Below are 19790 nucleotides of genomic sequence, written 5' to 3' on the forward strand. Positions count from 1 at the left end.
GGTGTGAATACCATGTGAGATATAAAGTCTCTTTTTTTATAGAGTATCTGTAAGGTTTAAAACATGCACACACACACCATAGCTTAGGGTTGCAAACACTAGCTCCACAGTAAGACAGAGCAACTGTGGTTGTGTTGTATAACTTGCTTAGATGGGTGGATGCCTTGAGACAATACACTAAGTAATGAAACTACACTACAACAGTAACAAGACTGATAGAATCAGGGGCTATACACTATGCTAAACGAAAGGCACAAACACTGTCTTCACACTTTTATCAGGTTTCTAGAACAGTCAAGGTCACAAGACTGGATACAGAATGGAGACTGGGAAGGCAGAGGAGTGATACATACACAGCTCTGCTGGGGACAATGAAGATGACTGGGAATGACTGCTAGTATTGTATTGTACAGTAATGGGAATGCCTTCAAGTACAGAAACTGCACATGTGAAAATGATTAAATCTGCGACTCTTATGTTGTATTTCACTAGAACAAAGAGAAAAATGTAAGATCAAGAAGATTATTTCCAAAAGCTTGACACAGCATCTAGTACACTTCAGATACTTAAGAGACAAGGCCCTTGCTATTATTTGCAACAACTGCATAAAAAGGGATGTAGGTGCACCTCACAAACTGTAAATGCTGTAAAGTTACATCATTATTACACAATTAGGACTCTGGTTAAAGACTGCCAGTGATGGATCAATAAGCTGCCATGATCCTCTTTATCTGTGTGGATTACTAGCTTTACTTTTCAATAGGCAACAGACTAATTTTGCTCACTAAAGTGATGCAACTAAGGATCTGATGAATCACTTTGAAAATCGGGTGAAATCACAATAGTACAAGACAGTTAAAATTATATAACAGAGGTCAGTTGTTTTCCAAATAGCTTATTAGAAAGACTACTGCACACTAGTTGCATTCAAACATGCTTTTAAATGGGATTTCTAGGTGGCTTACACACATTCATAACCCCAGTTCCAAGAGATCCAGTGCCATTTTCTGGCTCCTACAGGCAATATATACATGCAGTGCATAGACAAATGTGTAGCCAAAGCACTCACACACATAAAATAAAAATAATTTAAAAAAATCTAGTTTCAGATGAAAACGCACAAATTGACAGCAACAGTATAAGACCTTCAGAACCTCACAGCAAAGGATCCGACTTGGCCAGCTTCCCTAACAACTTATTTTATTTTTATATATTTTACTTAAAGGGGCTTACAAAGTTTGCATATGTGGCTCTCATATTTCATGTTGGTTCTCTCCTCACTATCTTCTCTCTTCCCTGCTGCATTCTCTGCTCCAGCCTCCCCGCCCATCCCTGCTTCCACCTCGTTCTGTCGGTTTCCTCATGTTCTCTCTTAAACCCTCTCTTTTACTTTCCCCATCCTAAGGGGCTCCTTTCTATTCTTGGCCTCCACTGTTCTGAACACACATACCTAACAGAAAGAGGCTAGGATCATCATATAAGAACATATAGTATTTGTCTTTCTAAGTCTGGATTCTCTGACTTAACTCAGTATTATCCAGTTCCATTAATTTTTCTAAAATTTTCATAACTCCAGTTTCCTTTAAGGCAGAATAAAACTCCATTGTATTTCTATCCCACATTTTCCTAACCGAGTCTGTTCAAGGGCATCTGACCTGACTTCATTTCCCTGCTACTGTGAAGGCAGCCATGATGAGCAAGGATGAGCACAGACCTCTGCAATGAGATGCAGAGTCCTTGGAGCACATGCCCAGGAGTGCTACAGCTGGGTCATATGATAGCTTTTAGGTTTTTTTGAGATGCCTTCATGCTGATATCCATAACAGCTACAACAGTAGATTATAGGTTACTATTACCCCATATCCTTCCTACATCTGTTATTGCTTGTTGCTGTCTTTTAAACCTATTGTATTATTTTAAGAATGTTTTGTTTGTATGCATGTCTGTGCTGAATGTACATACCTGTGGAAATCAGAAGAGGGAGTTGGATCCCTGGAACTGGTTAAAGATGGCTTTGAACCACAGTGTAGGTACTGAGGATTGAACCTGGATCCTCTGGAAGAGAAGTCAGTGCTCTACCTGCTAAGCTAGCTCTCTAGCCCTTCATTTGTTTTCTTGATGATCTGATTGATATGAATGAAATCTCAAAGTAGTTTTAATTTTAATTTCTCTGAAATTAAAATGGCTAGAGATGCTGAATATTATACATCACTTGAATTTCTTCTTTTGTAAATACTTGCATGTTGCTAGCCCTGCCTAAAATTCTGTTTAGTTATGATCTTTAAAACAAAAAACAAAAAAACAAAACTCTTTCCTGGTGTTGCCGGAATAAAACTGGCAACCTGTCTTTAGGTTGCCAACCCTTCACCTATATCTACTGTTTTTGAGACGGTCTTGCAAGGTAGCCCTGGTGGCCTGTAACTCACTATGTAGATCAGGTTGGAGTGAAGCTCCACCAACCTCTTCCTCCTGAGTGCTGAAATTAAAGGAGTGTGCCATTGTGCCTGGCCCAGAAGTTCCCTAAAAGACAAGACAGTTGTAATTGTGCACTCATCCCTTTCTCCCACTACAACCATGCCAACTTTAAGACACCAGATGTTATCTCTATTTCTCCTAACCTAAACTAGGACTTGAACAAAATAGGTCCTTTCAGAATGTCTGATGAATATCTGAGCCAAGCTACTCTGACAGGCTTCTGGAAAGTGAGGCAGAGAAGACAGAATCAGGAACATACACGGGAAGTTGACCATGGAATGAATGCTGAATATGTCCATACTAAAAGGCAGAACTGTGCAAAGCAGTGGAGGATAAAGATGAAGAAAGGTTTTTAAGTAAGGGGGTTGAAAGCTTGAATGAATTTATGCTGAGAACTTACTTTACTCACAAAAATGGGGCAAAGAGGTTTGATTCTGTTTCTGCCAAATGATCTCACATTTCTTAAAGTACACTGAGATCAAATTAATTACTGGCTGCTCGAAACAATGACATGCTTCCCTTGATTCCGGGCACTTTAGATTGCCTAATGAGAGTTAAACAATGGAAGATTGCCTCAATACATTTAAAATAAGTCTGGATGCATGCAATGCACTGTGATGATGGACTCCTCCTGCCCCCAATACAGATCCCTACTTCACAAAACACAGTTTTTCTGAAACAAAATTACCTGAGGATTCTACAGTAATCAGAATGGTTGGTTTGTTTTTAGCATGAATCTATCATTAAGACAGGGAGTATGTTAGATTAAAATACAAAGCACTTGAAATAAGAGAGATGTTGAATAATTTTGGGAGATACAAGATAAAGGAAGGCAAGCAGTTCGGCAGTTAAACCATTTCCACATCTATGAGTAGAGCCCTGCTGCCACCAACAGGAGAGAAGCCGTTCCTTCAGCAAAGGAAAAACAAAATAAAAAAATAAAAAATAAAATAAAAAAAACCTGAGCTACAAGCAAAAACCACTCCAATTTCCTCTTCAACCCAAGTCTTTCCAATTCTAACTAAAACACTAAATGAAAAAAATACAACCAAACCTTCAGTTTTTCTTATGCCACCATCTCTGAGCACAGAAACAAGAACTCTGAACTCTAAAGTGCTTCATCAAATGCCAAGGAGACCAAAAATGCACTGCCCATTTTAGCATGTGTACCTCCCCTAACACATATGGTATTCAAGCGAGGTCTTACAGTGCAGGCAAACATCTGCAGTACGTTAGTCCTTCTTCTCAAGGGCAGCAGAAAAGTGTGTGTGTGTGTGTGTGTGTGTGTGTGTGTGTGTGTGTGGTGTGTGATGTGTCCTCGTACTGCTCACCAACAGCTCCTGGTTCTGTAATTGTTGGTTCTTTATTTCTCCTTTGGCCATATAAAGACACAAAGAGAGGACAGATTATGCCTTATTTTTGTTTGCATCCAGAACGCCCCCTCTCCCCCCAAAAAAAAGTGTATGCTAGAGGCTTGGTCCTCAGAGAGTATTATCTTTTTAAAGATAGAACCTACTGGAATATTTAGTACACCAAGGATATGCTGCTGAAGCAGACTATGGGACCCTGCTCCCTTCACTCCCCCTTCCATCCCTGGCTCTGATGCTAGCAGTTTTGCTGTTAGGTGCTATGGCTGTGATGTGGTACTGCCTTACCTCAAGCTCAGTCATGGACTAGCACACATTATGATAAAAAAATAAATAATTTCTCTTTATAATGTGTGATCATCTCAAGTATGTGTTATAATGCCTGAAGGCTGGCTGACAGAAAATTGTTTCTAAGAAGTAGGGTCATTGCCATTACTACAAGATGGACAATGTGAGAAGCTTTGGGGTTACTTTGCAGGAAAAATCTGGAGAAGTTTGGAGAATCTAGAGAGAGAGCTTAGAATGATGTAAGCAGAGCCTAATGAGTGGTTCAAGTGAGGGCTTGCAGGACCAGGAGCCTGATAGAAATGTGGGCAGCAAAGGCTATTTCAAACGGGAATGGGGATTCTCTTGTAAACTAGGTAGAGACCATACTTAGCTCCATTTTGTCCATATCCTCCGACTTTGTGGGAGATGGGCCATAAGGTTATTGTGGTTTGGACATGAAGTATCCCCTACAAAAGGCTCATGTGGAAGCCTTTGTTTCACGTGGTGTGTTTAATCATTGAGAAAGACTGGAACACAATGGCTCTGACCTAGCTAATAGATCAACCCATGATAGATTTATATATAACTTAAAGGCACTATCAGGACTGTCATCCATGAGGGAACAGAAACATATATCCATACTGTCACCTGAGCTTGTCAACTCAACCCAAACTAAAATTGTAGTATCAACACTGAGAAAAGTTTCAGGATTAGCCACTTTACAACTGAGTAGAGTGGGAGACTTATTAGAGGTATTTTAATATAGGTTTATGCATGAGGGTCAGGAGGAAAAGAGACTCTTGAGGAAAGAAGGGAAAATACAGTGAATAGCATGTATGCGGGCTTCCTGGAGAGAGCCACAGAAAGCAAATCCTACCCAAATGTGAGTGCAGAAGCCTCAAGAGACATTACAATTAATCAGTTTAGGATTAGCCATATATAGCATTTGGTGGCTCTCAGGTATATCTCAAAAATCCTGCTAAGAAATCCTCCCTTTACTCTCTTTTGGCAGGTAGATTACAGGGTTGCTTAGGAGCTCTGGCAGGTTTACATCTGGGAAGGGAGAAAGGTCATAAGCATTGGTTACTGTGCTGGAATCCTTGCCACTTTCGCTGGTGGGGGCTTCAGGTGGACTTTGTGGGGAGGGACTTCTCCCCCTTCTCCTGTAGCCAAGGCCTTTCTGTCCTGCCTCAGAGGGAAGTGGAAACTCTTAGGAGTGGGGCCTGTTTGAAAAATTAGACAGGTTAGGGCTATAGCCCTGGCTGGACCCTTCTCTGCTTTCTGGCCATTCCTAGGTGAGAAACCTTTGCCGTGTGTTTAGGCCATCATTAAGTTGTAATTCACCTCAGTTTCAAAGCAATTATGCAACCAACCTTGGAGGAAATTTCTGTTTGTTTTTTTTTGTTTGTTTGTTTTTTCGAGACAGGGTTTCTCTGTGTAGCTCTGGCTGTCCTGGAACTCACTCTGTAGACCAGGCTAGCCTCGAACTCTTGAACTCAGAAATCCGCCTGCCTCTGCCTCCCAAGTGCTGGGATTAAAGGTGTGTGCCACCACCGCCCGGCTTGGAGGAAATTTCTAAAAGTTTTTTTTAATTACTTTTTATTTGGGGAGGGCAACTTGTACTATTCTTGTAGAGGTCACAGAGCAACTTGCCAAAGTTGGTTCTTTCATTCTACCATATGGTTCCCAGGGATCAGATTCAGGTCATCATGCTTGATGGCCATCAACTGTCATGTCTGCCTAAATTCTGCCTTTAAAAAAATAATTCCTCTCAAATATTTACGACAAAAAACTAGTTATCACCAAAGTAGTGAAGAGTGTCCTTAAAGAGGGACCTTCAGGGCCACAAGCATTCAGACTGCTAATTCAGCCATATTTACAGTGATAATTAGGAGACAAAAAGGAGAGAAGTAAAACTTTTTTTTTAATTTGCAGTTCAGTCAGAAATAGAACATGTGTAAAGTAGTTTGAGGCAAGGAATGTGGAATTACTATAACATAAAAAAGACAAGTGATTCCTGTGTGCACAAGAGGATAGCTGTCCCAAGAGCATCTCAACACTCTACAGGACCATCCTCTCTGTCACAGGCTCACAGATGTAGATATAAAAATCTGATTCCCCACATGAAGCTCATGAAGAAGGAAGACCAAGTGTGGGTGCTTCTGTCCTTCTTAGAAGGAGTAACAAAATACTCAAGGGAGTAAATATGGAGACAAAGTGTGACACAGAAACTGAAGGAGGGGCCGTCTGCAGACCATTCCACCTGGGTATCCATCCCATGTACAGTCACCAAAGATAGATGCTGATGTGGAAGTCAGGAAGTGCATGCTGACAGGAGCCTGATATAGCTGTGTCCTTAGAGGTCTGCCAGAGTCTGACATATTCAGAGGCAGATTCTCACAGCTAACCATTGAACTGATCATAGGGTTCCCAATGGAGGAGTTAGAGTGAAGACTGAAGGAGCTGAAAGGGTTTGCGGCCCCATGAGGAGAGCAACAGTATCAACCAACCAGAGCTCCCAGGGTCTAAACCACCAGCCTGGGAGCACTTAGGGAGGGAACCATGGCTCTAGCTGTATATGTAGGGGAGGATGTATATGCCCCTTGTGGGGCATAGGTGGGAGAGGAGATCCTTGGTCTCATGAAGGCTGGATGCCCCAATGTGGGGGAATTTGAGGGTGAGGAGGTGGGAGTCGGGGGTGGGTGGGGGCACATCCTCATAGAAGCAGGAGGAGGGGGGATGGGATGGGGGTTCCTGGGTGTGTGTGGGGGGAGGGAAATGGGGTAAGGGGATAACATCTGAAATGTAAATAAAATATCCAATAAAATTTTTTTTTAAAAGAATCTGATTCCAAAACTTGAGATAAGATCTGGGTGTCCCGTATAGCCAAACAACCTAGGGACTTACTTCATACTTAGCTGAAAGGCTGGTCATTGTTTAAGTGGGCCCAGGAATAGCTTATGCTGACAGAAGACCTTGGCAATATCCAAGCAAGGCTGGTTTTGCAGTCATTAAGCAAGTAAGAACTGTGGGGGAGTCTAGGCAGTGAACTGCAGGGAGAACCCCTGTGAGTCCCACAGAGGATGGGGAGTGAAGCCGTGAGAAAGCCTGAAGCAGCAGCAGAAAGCCCAGGAAGGCAGAGGGAACAGCAGTGACCAGGGGTGCTAAGGGAATTGTAGGTAGAGAGCAAAGCCAGCCTGACAGCACTCTTGTGGCCCATCAGCAAGGCTATAGGAGTGGTGTTGCCCTTACAAGCCACAGTTTGGTCTAACTTTGAGTAGATTTCTTACTATTTTTCTATTCCTAACTTTGGAACAGAAATGTTTGCATGTGCCTGCCCCCAGTTTATCTGGGAAGCATGTAACTTTTGTTGTGATTTTTTTTCTTTTTAAGAAGCTGAGAGTTTAGTTTGCCATGTGTCTAAGGAGACTTTGAAAATAGATTTTCAAACAATGTTGAAGCAGCAAAGAGTTTATAGATTCCTGAGGATGAATTAGATGCATCATTGGATCCATTTTTTTTTTTAAGAGATGACACTTGAAGTTAAATAGTCTGGCTCCAATGTATGTATCAGTGATTCTTAACATGTGGATCACAACCTCTTTGGGGACCAAATGAGCTTTTCACAAAAAGGGTTGTATATCAGATATCCTACATATTGGATATTTACATTATGATTAGTAACAGTAGCAAAATTACAGTTAACAAGTAGCAACAAGCCCGGCAGTGGTGGTGCATGCCTTTAATCCCAGCACTTGGGAGGCAGAGGCAGGCAGATTTCTGAGTTTGAGGCCAGCCTGGTCTACAGAGTGAGTTCCAAGGACAGCCCGGGTTATACAGAGAAATCCTGTCTCAAAAATCAAAAAACAGCCAGGCAGTGGTAGCACACACCTTTAATCCCAGCACTTGGGAGGCAGAGGCAGGCGGATTTCTGAGTTTGAGGCCAGCCTGGTCTACCGAGTGAGTTCCAGGACAGCCAGGGCTACACAGAGAAACCCTGTCTCGAAAAAAATAAAATAAAAAAACAAAAACAACAACAACAAAACAAAAAAAGCATGTGTTATCAGGGCTGGTGTACATTTGTATTTTTAGAACTGAATGTTTTACTTTAATAGACTTCTAAAGTAATCGTAAACTAAATGTAACCCAGGTAATTGAAACCGTGTCTTGAAAAAAATAAAATAAAAAAACAAAAACAACAACAACAAAAAACAACAACAAAAAAACCAAAACCAAAAAAACCCCAAGAAATAGCAACAAAAATAATTTTATGGTTGGGGGTCAAGACAACCATAATCAACTATATTAAAGGGTCACATTTTAGGAAGGTTGAGAACCACTAGTCTACATGATCTTAACTACAATATAGATATGTGAAAACCAGTCTCAAGCAAACATACACGTACAAAAATAAAACAAAAAAGAAAAAACAAAAACTCTGGTGAGGACAAAGGGGGAAAAAACCCTAATAAACCACTGGTTAGAAGTATCAACTAACGCCATCATTCTGGACAATGATATGAAAAATTTTCACAAACTAAAAATAAAGCTACCATACTTTTTAGCTGTATTACAGTTACGTTCTATGTTCCTGAAGAAATTCAAACCAGCACATCATAGGCATATGAACATCTATGCTTACAATGACACTATTCACAACAGTCAAGATATAGAATCAGCCTTGGTGCTCACCAACAGACAATAAGGAAAATGGCGTAAAGACACACGATGGACTTGTTGGCTATAACAAATGAATTTGTCATTTTCCAGAAAATAAATGGCGCTAAAGATCATCACACTAATCAAAATCTGCCAAACCCAGAAAGATGAATATTGTATATTTTCTTCCATATGAAAAATAGCTGTTATAAAAAGAACATAAAAGAAAGGAGACTAGGGGCTGGAGAGATGGCTCAGCGGTTAAGAGCACTGACTGTTCTTCTAGAGGTCCTGAGTTCAAGTCCCAGCAACCACATGGTGGCTCACAACCATCTTTAGTGGGCTCTGATGCCCTCTTCTGGTGTGTCTGAAGAGAGCAATGGTGAATACATAAAATAAATAAATGAGTCTTTAAAAAAAAAAAAAAGAAAGGAGACTATTAGAGAGGGAGGGGACAGCAGGGTGAGGGAAGGCAGCAAGCATAACTGGGGGAAGCATGATCATGTAACATAATCAAAGTACATTATACATGTGTATGAAAATATCACAAAGAATCCTATTATTATGTTCAATTAGGATGTGTTAGAAGTAAATAAAAATCAAAGCAGTTAACTTGAGCTTTGTTATTAATGAGATACAACATTTCAGTCACCCTTGGGCTTCAGACTCTTCAGCATCACCTGGGCCTGTGCTTATGCTAGCCCACAGCACAAAAGATGCACGAGAAATCACTTCCAATAGAGAGAAAGTGTCTACTCAAAATTCAGTCAGGCTCTGTAACTGACAACTACTGTAAACTTGTCAGGTTTTAACTTTTATATAAACATATACACATTTTTTTCTCATATATATGAAATGAGAAGTCAGTCAGTATTGTGTGCGCTTGAATGTTCCTTCTGCCAAGTGGGTAGTTAGATGAATGGCGTTCACTTTAATGTAGTCACACATATTCCATCTCTGTGTAGATTCAGTTTCAGGATTCATACAGGGTAGTCACAAGCATAGAGCCCTACTTTACCAGTAGTTCCTCTTTTATCTTTTCTAACTACTCTAACTCTTTAATATGATGATTTAAGGATGTTCATGTATCACTAAAGAAGAGAACAGATGCCTTTCTACTCAAAGGCCAAAAAATGTCCTCAGCCAAGGCTATATCTGGGTCAAAATGCTAAAAAGTTAAAAATATTACAAACAAGTCAGCATGCTGCTCAAGAAAGCAATTAAATCAATGGCTACAGTATTAACCTGGTACACAGAAAGGTCTTATATCCAGAGCAATAGCACTGGGTTGTAGAAAGACAAACTAAACACTAGTAAATGAGCTACCAAACATAAGAAAAGATGTTTGGAAAACATAGAATGCCTGAGAGTGGAAAAAAATTATAGGAAAATGCAGAACTTTGTTAGACTTACTTGTACATACTTTTGATTTGATGATATTTTTAGTCTTAAACACATAAAATGCTTTCCCTAACTAGTCATTATTAAGCTTCATTCTAGCCTTCTTGAGAGGGTATGTGATGAAGTTTAGATTTATTTTAATATCAGAAAATAATCAAAGCCAAGATTCAGAATTTTATGAAGGAACTAAGTAAATATATCTCTACCATTTTATGAAAACAGTTTAAGTAGGGGGCTGCAGAGATGGCTCCAGGATTAAGAGCACCTGCTCCACAGTCAGGAGGCCCCGAGGGCAGGACTGAAATAATACCAGCTGATGTTCATTACTTAGTAACTATCCTAGGCAGTTATTTAGAGACTTCATATATCATCTTATTAATTATAATACCATAAATTAATTTTATTATTTTCTTGAAATTAAAATTCTAAACACTTAATTTACCAAAGGTCACAGAATAAAGCTGAAAGTAGAACTGGTTCTGTCCTGCCTTAAAGCCTGTGACTGAACCACAAACTTATTGCGGAAAAGAAAGGCAATTTTGATCTTCAATAACAGAATGTCTTCTCTGGGTTATTATTTTTTTTACCAACTTTGTAGCAAATATCTTACTGTTACTACACTGTTAGGGCTTATATTGATAAGTTGATATAAAATTAAGCAAGATGATTATAATTTAATTCTAAAGTATCATATATTTCCAGCCATGAGAGGAAAGAATGGGAAATTGAGATGTAGTAGTTTCTTTTTTGGTATATTATAGAAGCTTTTAAATAATTCAATTATATGTTTAGGTACCTCCAGGGATGTTATTACGATTAGAAGTATTTTTAGAAAAAAAGTGGCTTCATTTTGACAGAAAATAGGTTTAATTTTGTCTCATATCACCTAGCTCATATGAATGAAAGCATCTTTTATGTTATGGAATAAGTGTTAGCAAGATTAAATGGATTTTAAGAAAAACAAATACCAAATAAATGATAATTTAAAAGAATGCCCAGGAGAGGATCAGACTTTCTCAGAAATGTTATCTTTCTTGGTGCCAGCGGGCTAGTTCAGCATAATGGCTGTGCAGCCCTGCTGGCCTGAATTCAACCTTTGAATCCCACAGTGGAAGGAGAGAACTGACTCCTGAGGGATATCCTCTAACTTCCACATGTAAGCTATGACATGCAGTCTCCGCCAAACCCCGCAACACACACACATACAAACATTTACAAACACATAAATAAAAATTTTACAGAGGCTAAAATGAGCCACAGGCTCTACATGGAATGATTCCAGTAACAAGCAAAAGAGGTAAAATATTTTGGTAAGTTAAGATGAAACATACCTTTAGAAGAGCCAAAGCTACATGAAAGATTATATTCAAACCCTGCAACAGAAAAAATAATAAAGTGAACATCACTGGGACCACGTCTCCTATCACCTAAAGCATTTTCTCATGATGTCATACATTATTAACAAAATTCTCAAATTCTCTCATTTTTACTTATAATAACATTTGGTTATATGTGAAACATTATGGTTATATATGGTTATTTACTAAGGCCTAGCTGGAGTGCTGTTTCAGGAGATAATGGAGTCTGCTGCCCACTGAGCCTACTTGGCAGGTGTAGGACAGAGCTGAAGGCTATAGGCCAGCTTCACTTCCAGACAGAGATCTCTTTCTTCACCTGCCAAAAGTGAGCAGGCAGCCTAGCATTCCTGCGGCCACAGACGTGGTTCCCCCATCCCGACCATGATGACACCACCCCTCTAATGGGTGAGCTAAAGTAAATCCTTCTTCCCTTAACTTGCTTCTATTAGGTATTCTGTCATAGTGATATCAATAAAATAGTAATTAAAACTTCTCTGACATGCTTATTAAAATTCAATGTTCTATTTAATACATAAAATTACTGTCTTTTATCAAATATTTATCCTCTATCCATTTGTGGAGTATTTCTCTATGTCTAAGGTTTGGTTTTTCAAGATGGAAAAGGAATGGTGATATTTAAAATTATTGGCTGAATTTTTGAATCCTGCTCTGGGATTCTGGGTAATGTGGCTATCTTGATAGTGGCAGATAAAACAAAGAGAGAAACTCCTGCTGAGTGGGTAGACAGCACAGAAGAACCTGCCCTCATTACAAGGGAGTCCTACTGCCTGCTTAGTGTTTGTGTGCTTTAGTGCTCACCTTGGGGGATGGGGAGTGGATTACTTGTGTAGATGTAGATGGTAACTTGTCCTGAAGGACATCCTTTCCCCCATTTTCATGAAAACCATGTAAATTTACAATCATGAAAAGCTAGCTCTGCAAAAGCCATATTGGATCTAAAGCTGAACTGAACTGTGATCTCAGCCCAGTGACTGAAGAGTTGTTGAGCAATGACATTCAAGAGATATAGAATCTTATGTGCTCAAGATAACAGAATCACAAACAATGTCTCCAAAGACTGTGCTGGTTTCTTCCCATGCAAGTTCTCCTATGTGAGAACCGTTTCTCAGTTGACGTCTCTGATAAAGTTCAGGCTCAATTAATATGCCCTCTTCACAGAATCTGTCTCCCTTCTAGAGATGAACTGTACCATATCAAGTGTATTCTACAAAGGGTTTCTGATTTCTTTTTCAAAAATCAGAAGTGATGTTTAGGAAAAGGTACCCAGTGTCTTATAATGATCTGTGAAGCAACATTTTATAGCCAGGAAACCTAGTGTTCCTGTAGTAATCTGCTAAGGAACCTTTTACAGCAAGGTACCAATATTACAAAAGAATGATGGGGAAAACAAATGATAGCCACAGAATATTTGGCTGATTAGAATATAAGCTATTAACCAGATATTTTGGTTGGTTTACTTGGTTAACTACAACATCAGAAGTAGTACACAGGATCAGAGACAAGACAAATGGACATTACCATCCCAAGAAATGATGCTAGACTAATTGTGATTACAACTAACCAGCTAGAAAAAAAAGGAAAGAAGACCATTTTAGATTCTTTTAAAATGTGGGTTAAAATTACAATTGCTCTCCCAATCTACATTTGTCATCTTAACAACTCAACTAGCTACTGACTATCCGACAAAGTTTCTATGCCAGAATTAAAAAAACCAAAACCAAAACCAAAACATATCAAGGCCCATCTAAGGCTACGTAGCCCATCATAGCGGCTAGGCAGAATGCTCTCACAACTGAGTGCTTCCCAACTTGCCATCAGAATAAATGCAACATGGATCTGTTCTTGTTTATCCAGTAAGTCTCTCTTATGTCTCTCTAGTTCCCTCAAATGCGTCAACACTTGGGTACCTTCCCTTAAGTTAGTCCCCAGTCCTCTCCTCCCCAAATCCTTTCATGGTTTCACAATCACCATGGCTTGTTAGTTATAGCACCACTGTAAAACATTGCCCCATCTCTCTGTTTTTAACACAATAAGGAAATCTCACTGATTCTCATAATAATACAGACTTTAATTAGAAAATTTCAGACTATGAACAGGACTAGCCCAAGCTTGTGTACATGTTTAGGATTAGATCACCTCCAGCCCAAGTCTCATGATGTATAATCTATGACCATTCTCCAAATAGTGTGGGAATACATATAGTACATGCTTACTTAGTGAGAATTATACAGCCATCCTAATTTTTTGTAGTTGACCCTTTTCCCTATGTATTCAACTAGACTTTTTCATAGAATCACCTTTGTATTATGGTAAAAACTCCTTTTCTTGAATTGTATTAAAACCAAATGTTGAAGCAACAAGGCTACAAAAATATGACCAAAGAAATATAAATAAAAACTTTATATCTCTAAATAGTCAAAATAGCTCTAAAAAACCCGGGGTGGGTAGTAGGAGGGTTTTCATTTCCAAAATGTTTCCACTGTTCAGGCAAAAATTATTTCTAGCCATTTATTAATAGGTATGAACTCTCAGAAAATACCTCTTACCTTCAGAAATTCAACTTTTGCCCAAACTTACAACCAAGTTAATACTATGCCTTGTCAGCATTTACAACTCTGAGCTCAACTTGCTTTCACTTAACCTGCCTTTATAATGGGACTAATCTTACTATGCTTTAGATACAATCCGTAATCAATTTTTCCAAACTGAACTGAACTATGTTCCCTTTTCTCCTATGTGACTCTTCCATTCCCCTGAAGCAGAACGAAGTATGTTTGTGAGTTATTATAACCATTCACTAGGGGCAGTGGCTTGAAAGCAAACTTGAAAATGAATGGCCACTGCAACTGTTAAAGCAGCATGTGGATACACACTGGTAACATCTGTTTGAGGTTTTGAGCACTATTCTAGGTCAGAAGGGGTCAGCAAAGTAATTTCTTTACTTGTAAAACTCTGGTAAGAAAATTTGAGACAAAAGATTCCTCATTTCTTTCTTACATTATGTTTTATGAGCTATTTAATAAACAAAAAAAGGGATTATTGAACAAAATTAAATAACTATGTTGTTATGGCTATCTGTTACTGTCAATATTAAGTCTATCTACTATGCTTTAATATAAGAACAAAAATAATAAATGATAAATAAGAGAATATAAGCCAGGAATACTGGGATACACCTTTAGTTCCAGCATTTGGGAGGTAGAAGGATATCAAATAGAATCTATGAGTTCAAGGCCAACCCAGAGCTATGAGACCATGAGACCATCTTGAAACAAAACAAACAAAAGAGTTATTTAAATGTGCCAATATCTGGGTTAATAACATTAAAAGCATATTTTGTTTGTTTGTTTGTTTGTTTGTTTGGGTGGGTGGCTGGTTGGTGTTTGTTTTTCAAGACAGGATTTCTCTGGGTAGTCCTGGCTGTCCTGGAACTCATGCCAGATTGGCCTTGAACTCAGAGATCCACCTGCCTCTGCCCCCAAGTGCTAAGACTAAAGGCATGCACCACCACTGCCTGGCTTAAAAGCATATCCTTATTCCTCACACATTAACCATAAATTTTCACAAAAAGAAATTATTATTTCTAGGATGAGCTGGGAATGTTAGTGTATCTACAAGAAATCAGGGGATGAGGCAGGAGGATGGAAGGTCCAAGCCACCCTGGGCACAATGAAGCCTTATTTCAAAATTCAAAAAAATTTTTTACAGAAATCCATGTGAATTTTCTAGGGCTGCCCAGTTCAAGCTACAGGTCATGGATGTTAATTTAAGCAGCACAGATATAAAAGTCATCCTCTAAACCACTAAGTCAGAGAAGAAGGCTCAGTAACAAGTTGCCATTACAGCTTAGATCTCAAAGGACCCTATGCTCTACTAGGTGGGTGACAGAATCCTGTATAGGGGTGCTGAGTCTTTGGGTCTCTTGGAGGATACCCTTAAACAGGATTGTAGAACACTGGCTTCCTCCCTACTTATACTTTCTGGTTATGAGGTTAAGAGGGTTTTTTTTTTCCTGAACTGCTGCTATGAAGTGCTACTAACCATAGGTTCAAAGAAATGGGGTCATCCCCTTGCATCTTATCAGATCACCACGGAATAAGACTGGTCTTTAGAAGAGAACCTTGACCTCATGAAGGCTGGATGCCCCAGGGGGTGGGAATTTTGAGGGTGGGGAGGTGGGAGTGGGGGGGTGTAGATAGAGGTTACATCCACAGAGAACAAGGAGGAGGGGCGAGGGGATTGGGGGTTCCGAGGGGGTGGTGGGGGATGGGGTAAGGGGACAACATAGGAAATGTAAATAAATCATCCAATAAAAAAAAAGGAAAAAAAATTGTAAAAAAAAAAATAATAATAATAATAATAACAAAACCAAAGGAAAACCCACGTGTACATGGAAACTGAACAACTCTCTACTCAATGATGACTTGGTCAAGGAAGAAATAAAGAAAGAAATTAAAGACATTTTAGAATTCAATGAAAATGAGGACACATCATACCAAAACTTGTGGGACTCCATGAAGGCAGTGCTAAGAGGAAAACTCATAGCTCTAAGTGCCTACAAAAAGAAACTGGAAAGAGCACACACTAACAACTTGACTGCCCAACTAAAAGCTCTAGAACAAAAAGAAGCAAATACACCCAGGAGGAGTAGAAGGCAGGAAATAATCAAACTCAGGGCTGAAATCAAACAAATAGAAACAGAAAGAACAATACAAAATATCAATAAAACCAGGAGCTGGTTCTTTGAGAAAATCAACAAGATAGATAAACCCTTAGCCAGATTAACCAGAGGGCACAGAGACAGTCTCCAAATTAATAAAATCAGAACTGAAAAAGGAGACATAACAACAGAAACTGAAGAAATTCAAAAAATCATCAGATCCTACTACAAAGGCCTATACTCAACAAAACTGGAAAACCTGGATGAAATGGACAATTTCCTAGACAGATACCAGGGACCAAAGTTAAACCAGGAGCAGATAAACCATGTAAATAGTCCCATAACCCCTAGGGAAATAGCAGCAGTCATTAAAACTCTCCCCACTAAAAAAAGCCCAGGACCAGATGGTTTTAGTGCTGAATTTTATCAGACCTTCAAGGAAGACCTAATACCAATTCTCTTCAAACTATTCCACAAAATAGAAACAGAAGGAACACTACCCAATTCGTTCTATGAAGCTACAATTACACTCATACCCAAACCCCACAAAGACACAACAAAGAAAGAGAACTTCAGATCAATCTCCCTTATGAACATCGATGCAAAAATACTCAATAAAATTCTAGCAAACCGAATCCAAGAACACAACAAAACAATCATCCATCATGATCAAGTAGGTTTTATCCCAGGAATGCAGGGATGGTTCAATATTCGGAAATCCATCAATGTAATCCACTATATAAACAAACTCAAAGAAAAAAACCACATGATCATCTCACTAGATGCTGAGAAAGCATTTGATAAAATTCAACATCCCTTCATGATAAAAGTCTTGGAAAGATCAGGAATTCAAGGCCCATACCTAAACATAGTAAAAGTAATTTACAGCAAACCAGTAGCCAACATCAAGCTAAATGGAGAGAAACTTGAAGCAATCCCACTAAGATCAGGGACTAGACAAGGCTGCCCACTCTCCCCCTACCTATTCAATACAGTACTGGAAGCCTAGCCAGAGCAATTACACAACAAAAAGAAGTCAAAGGGATACAAATAGGAAAGGAAGAAGTCAAAATCTCACTATTTGCAGATGATATGATAGTATACTTAAGTGACCCCCAAACTTCCACCAGAGAACTCCTAAACCTGATAAACAACTTCAGCAAAGTGGCTGGTTATAAAATCAACTCAAACAAATCAGTAGCCTTCCTCTACATGAAAGATAAACAGATTGAAAAAGAAATTAGGGAAATGACACCCTTCACAATAGTTGCAAATAATATGAAATACCTTGGTGTGAATCTAACCAAGCAAATGAAAGACCTGTACGACAAGAACTTCAAGTCCCTGAAGAAAGAAATCGAAGAAGATCTCAGAAGATGGAAAGATCTCCCATGCTCATGGATTGGCAGGATTAATATAATAAAAAATGGCCATCTTGCCAAAAGCAATCTACAGATTCAATGCAATCCCCATTAAAATCCCAACTCAATTCTTCACAGAGTTAGAAAAGGAAATTCTCAAATTCATATGGAATAACAAAAAACCCAGGATAGCGAAAACTATTCTCAACAATAAAAGAACTTCTGAAGGAATCACCATACCTGACCTCAAGCTGTACTACAGAGCAATAGTGATAAAAACTACTTGGTATTGGTACAGAGACAGGCAGGAAGATCAATGGAATAGAATTGAAGACCCAGAAATGAACCCACACTCCTATGGTCACTTGATCTTTGACAAAGGAGCTAAAACTGTCCAGTGGAAAAAGGACAGCATTTTCAACAAATGGTGCTGGTTCAACTGGAGGACAACATGTAGAAGAATGAAAATTGATCCATTCTTATCTCCTTGTACAAAGCTCAAGTCTAAGTGGATAAAGGACCTCCACATAAAACCAGATACACTGAAACTAATAGAAGAGAAGGCGGGGAAGAGCCTCGAATACTTGGGCACAGGGGAAAAGTTCCTGAACAGAACACCAATAGCATATGCTCTAAGATCAAGAATTGACAAATGGGACTTCATAAAATTGCAAAGTTTCTGTAAGGCAAAGGACACTGTCAATAGGACAAAACGACAACCAACAAATTGGGAAAAGATCTTTACCAATCCTACATCTGATAGAGGGCTAATATCCAATATAAACAAAGAACTCAAGAAATTAGACTCCAGACAACCAAATAACCCTATTAAAAAATGGGGTATAGAGCTTAACAAAGAATTTTCAACGGAAGAAACTCGAATGGCTGAGAAGCACCTAAAGAAATGTTCAGTGTCCTTAGTTATCAGGGAAATGCAAATCAAAACAACCCTGAGATTCCATCTCACACCAGTCAGAATGGCTAAGATTAAAAACTCAGGTGATAGTAGATGCTGGTGAGGGTGTGGAGAAAGAGGAACACTCCTCCATTGTTGGTGGGACTGCAAGATGGTGCAACCACTTTGGAAATCAGTGTGGTAGTTCCTCAGAAAATTGAACATAGCATTACCTGAGGATCCAGCTATACCACTCCTAGGCATATACCCAGAAGATGCTCGAACATATAACAAGGACATATGCTCAACTATGTTCATAGCAGCCTTATTTATAATAGCCAGGAGCTGGAAAGAACCCAGATGTCCTTCAACTGAGGAATGGATTCAAAAAATGTGGTATATTTACACAATGGAGTATTACTCAGCTATTAAAAACAATGAATTCGAGAGGTTCCTAGGTAAATGGATGGAACTAGAAATCATCATCCTGAGTGAAGTAAGCCAATCACAAAAGAACACACATGGTATTCACTCACTGATTATTGGATATTAGCCCAGAACCTTGAAATGCCCAAGATGCAACTCACAGGCCACATGAAGCTCATAAAGAAGGAAGACCAAGTGGGGGTGATTCAGTTCTTCTTAGAAGGAGCAACAAAATACTCAAGGGAGCAAATACAGAGACAAAGTGAGGGACAGAAACTGAAGGAGGGGCTGTCTCAAGACCACTCCACCTGAGTATCTATCCCATGTGCAATCACCAAAGGTAGATGCTGATGTGGAAGTCAGAAAGTGCATGCCGATAAGAGCCTGATATGGATGTCTCCTAAGAGGCCTTCAAGAGTCTAACATATTCAGAGGCAGATGCTCACAACTAGCCATTGAACTGATCATGGGGTTCTCAATAGAGGAGTTAGAGTGAGGACTGAAGGAGCTGAAAGGGTTTGTGGCCCCATGAGGAGAGCAACAATACCAACCAACCAGAGCTCCCAGGGTCTAAACCACCAGCCTGGGAGCACTTAGGGAGGGATCCAGGGCTTCAGCTGAATATGTAAGAGTGGAGGGCCCTGCTGGGCATAGGTGGAAGATGAGATCCTTGACCTCATGAAGACTGGACGCCCCAGGGGGTGGGAATTTTGAGGGTGGGAAAGTGGGAGTGGGGGGGGTAGGTAGGGGTTACATCCACAGAGAAGAAGGAGGAGGGGTAAGGGGATAGGGGGTTCCCGGGTGGGTGGGGGATGGGGTAAGGGGAAAAAAAAGAAATGGGGTCATCTAATCACACAGTGAAACTTATAAACCATGAGCCAAATAACCCTTTTCTCTTTA

At 39.5% G+C, this 19790-nt stretch overlaps 1 protein-coding gene across 4 annotated transcripts in view; it reads right to left on the reverse strand.

The window, feature by feature from the left end:
- Rabgap1l (RAB GTPase activating protein 1 like) overlaps positions 1–19790 on the reverse strand; it is a 567726-nt gene that overhangs the window by 163772 nt on the left and 384164 nt on the right. For all 4 annotated transcript variants that reach the window (XM_028758413.1, XM_028758415.1, XM_028758421.1 and 1 more), the window contains one exon: positions 11501–11542. In XM_028758413.1, coding sequence (XP_028614246.1) covers positions 11501–11542 — 42 coding nt within the window. The remainder of the gene's footprint in view (positions 1–11500; positions 11543–19790) is intronic.

Source organism: Grammomys surdaster, unplaced genomic scaffold (assembly GCF_004785775.1).
Source record: "Grammomys surdaster isolate TR1022 unplaced genomic scaffold, NIH_TR_1.0 130, whole genome shotgun sequence".
Classification (NCBI taxonomy): Eukaryota; Metazoa; Chordata; class Mammalia; order Rodentia; family Muridae; genus Grammomys; species Grammomys surdaster.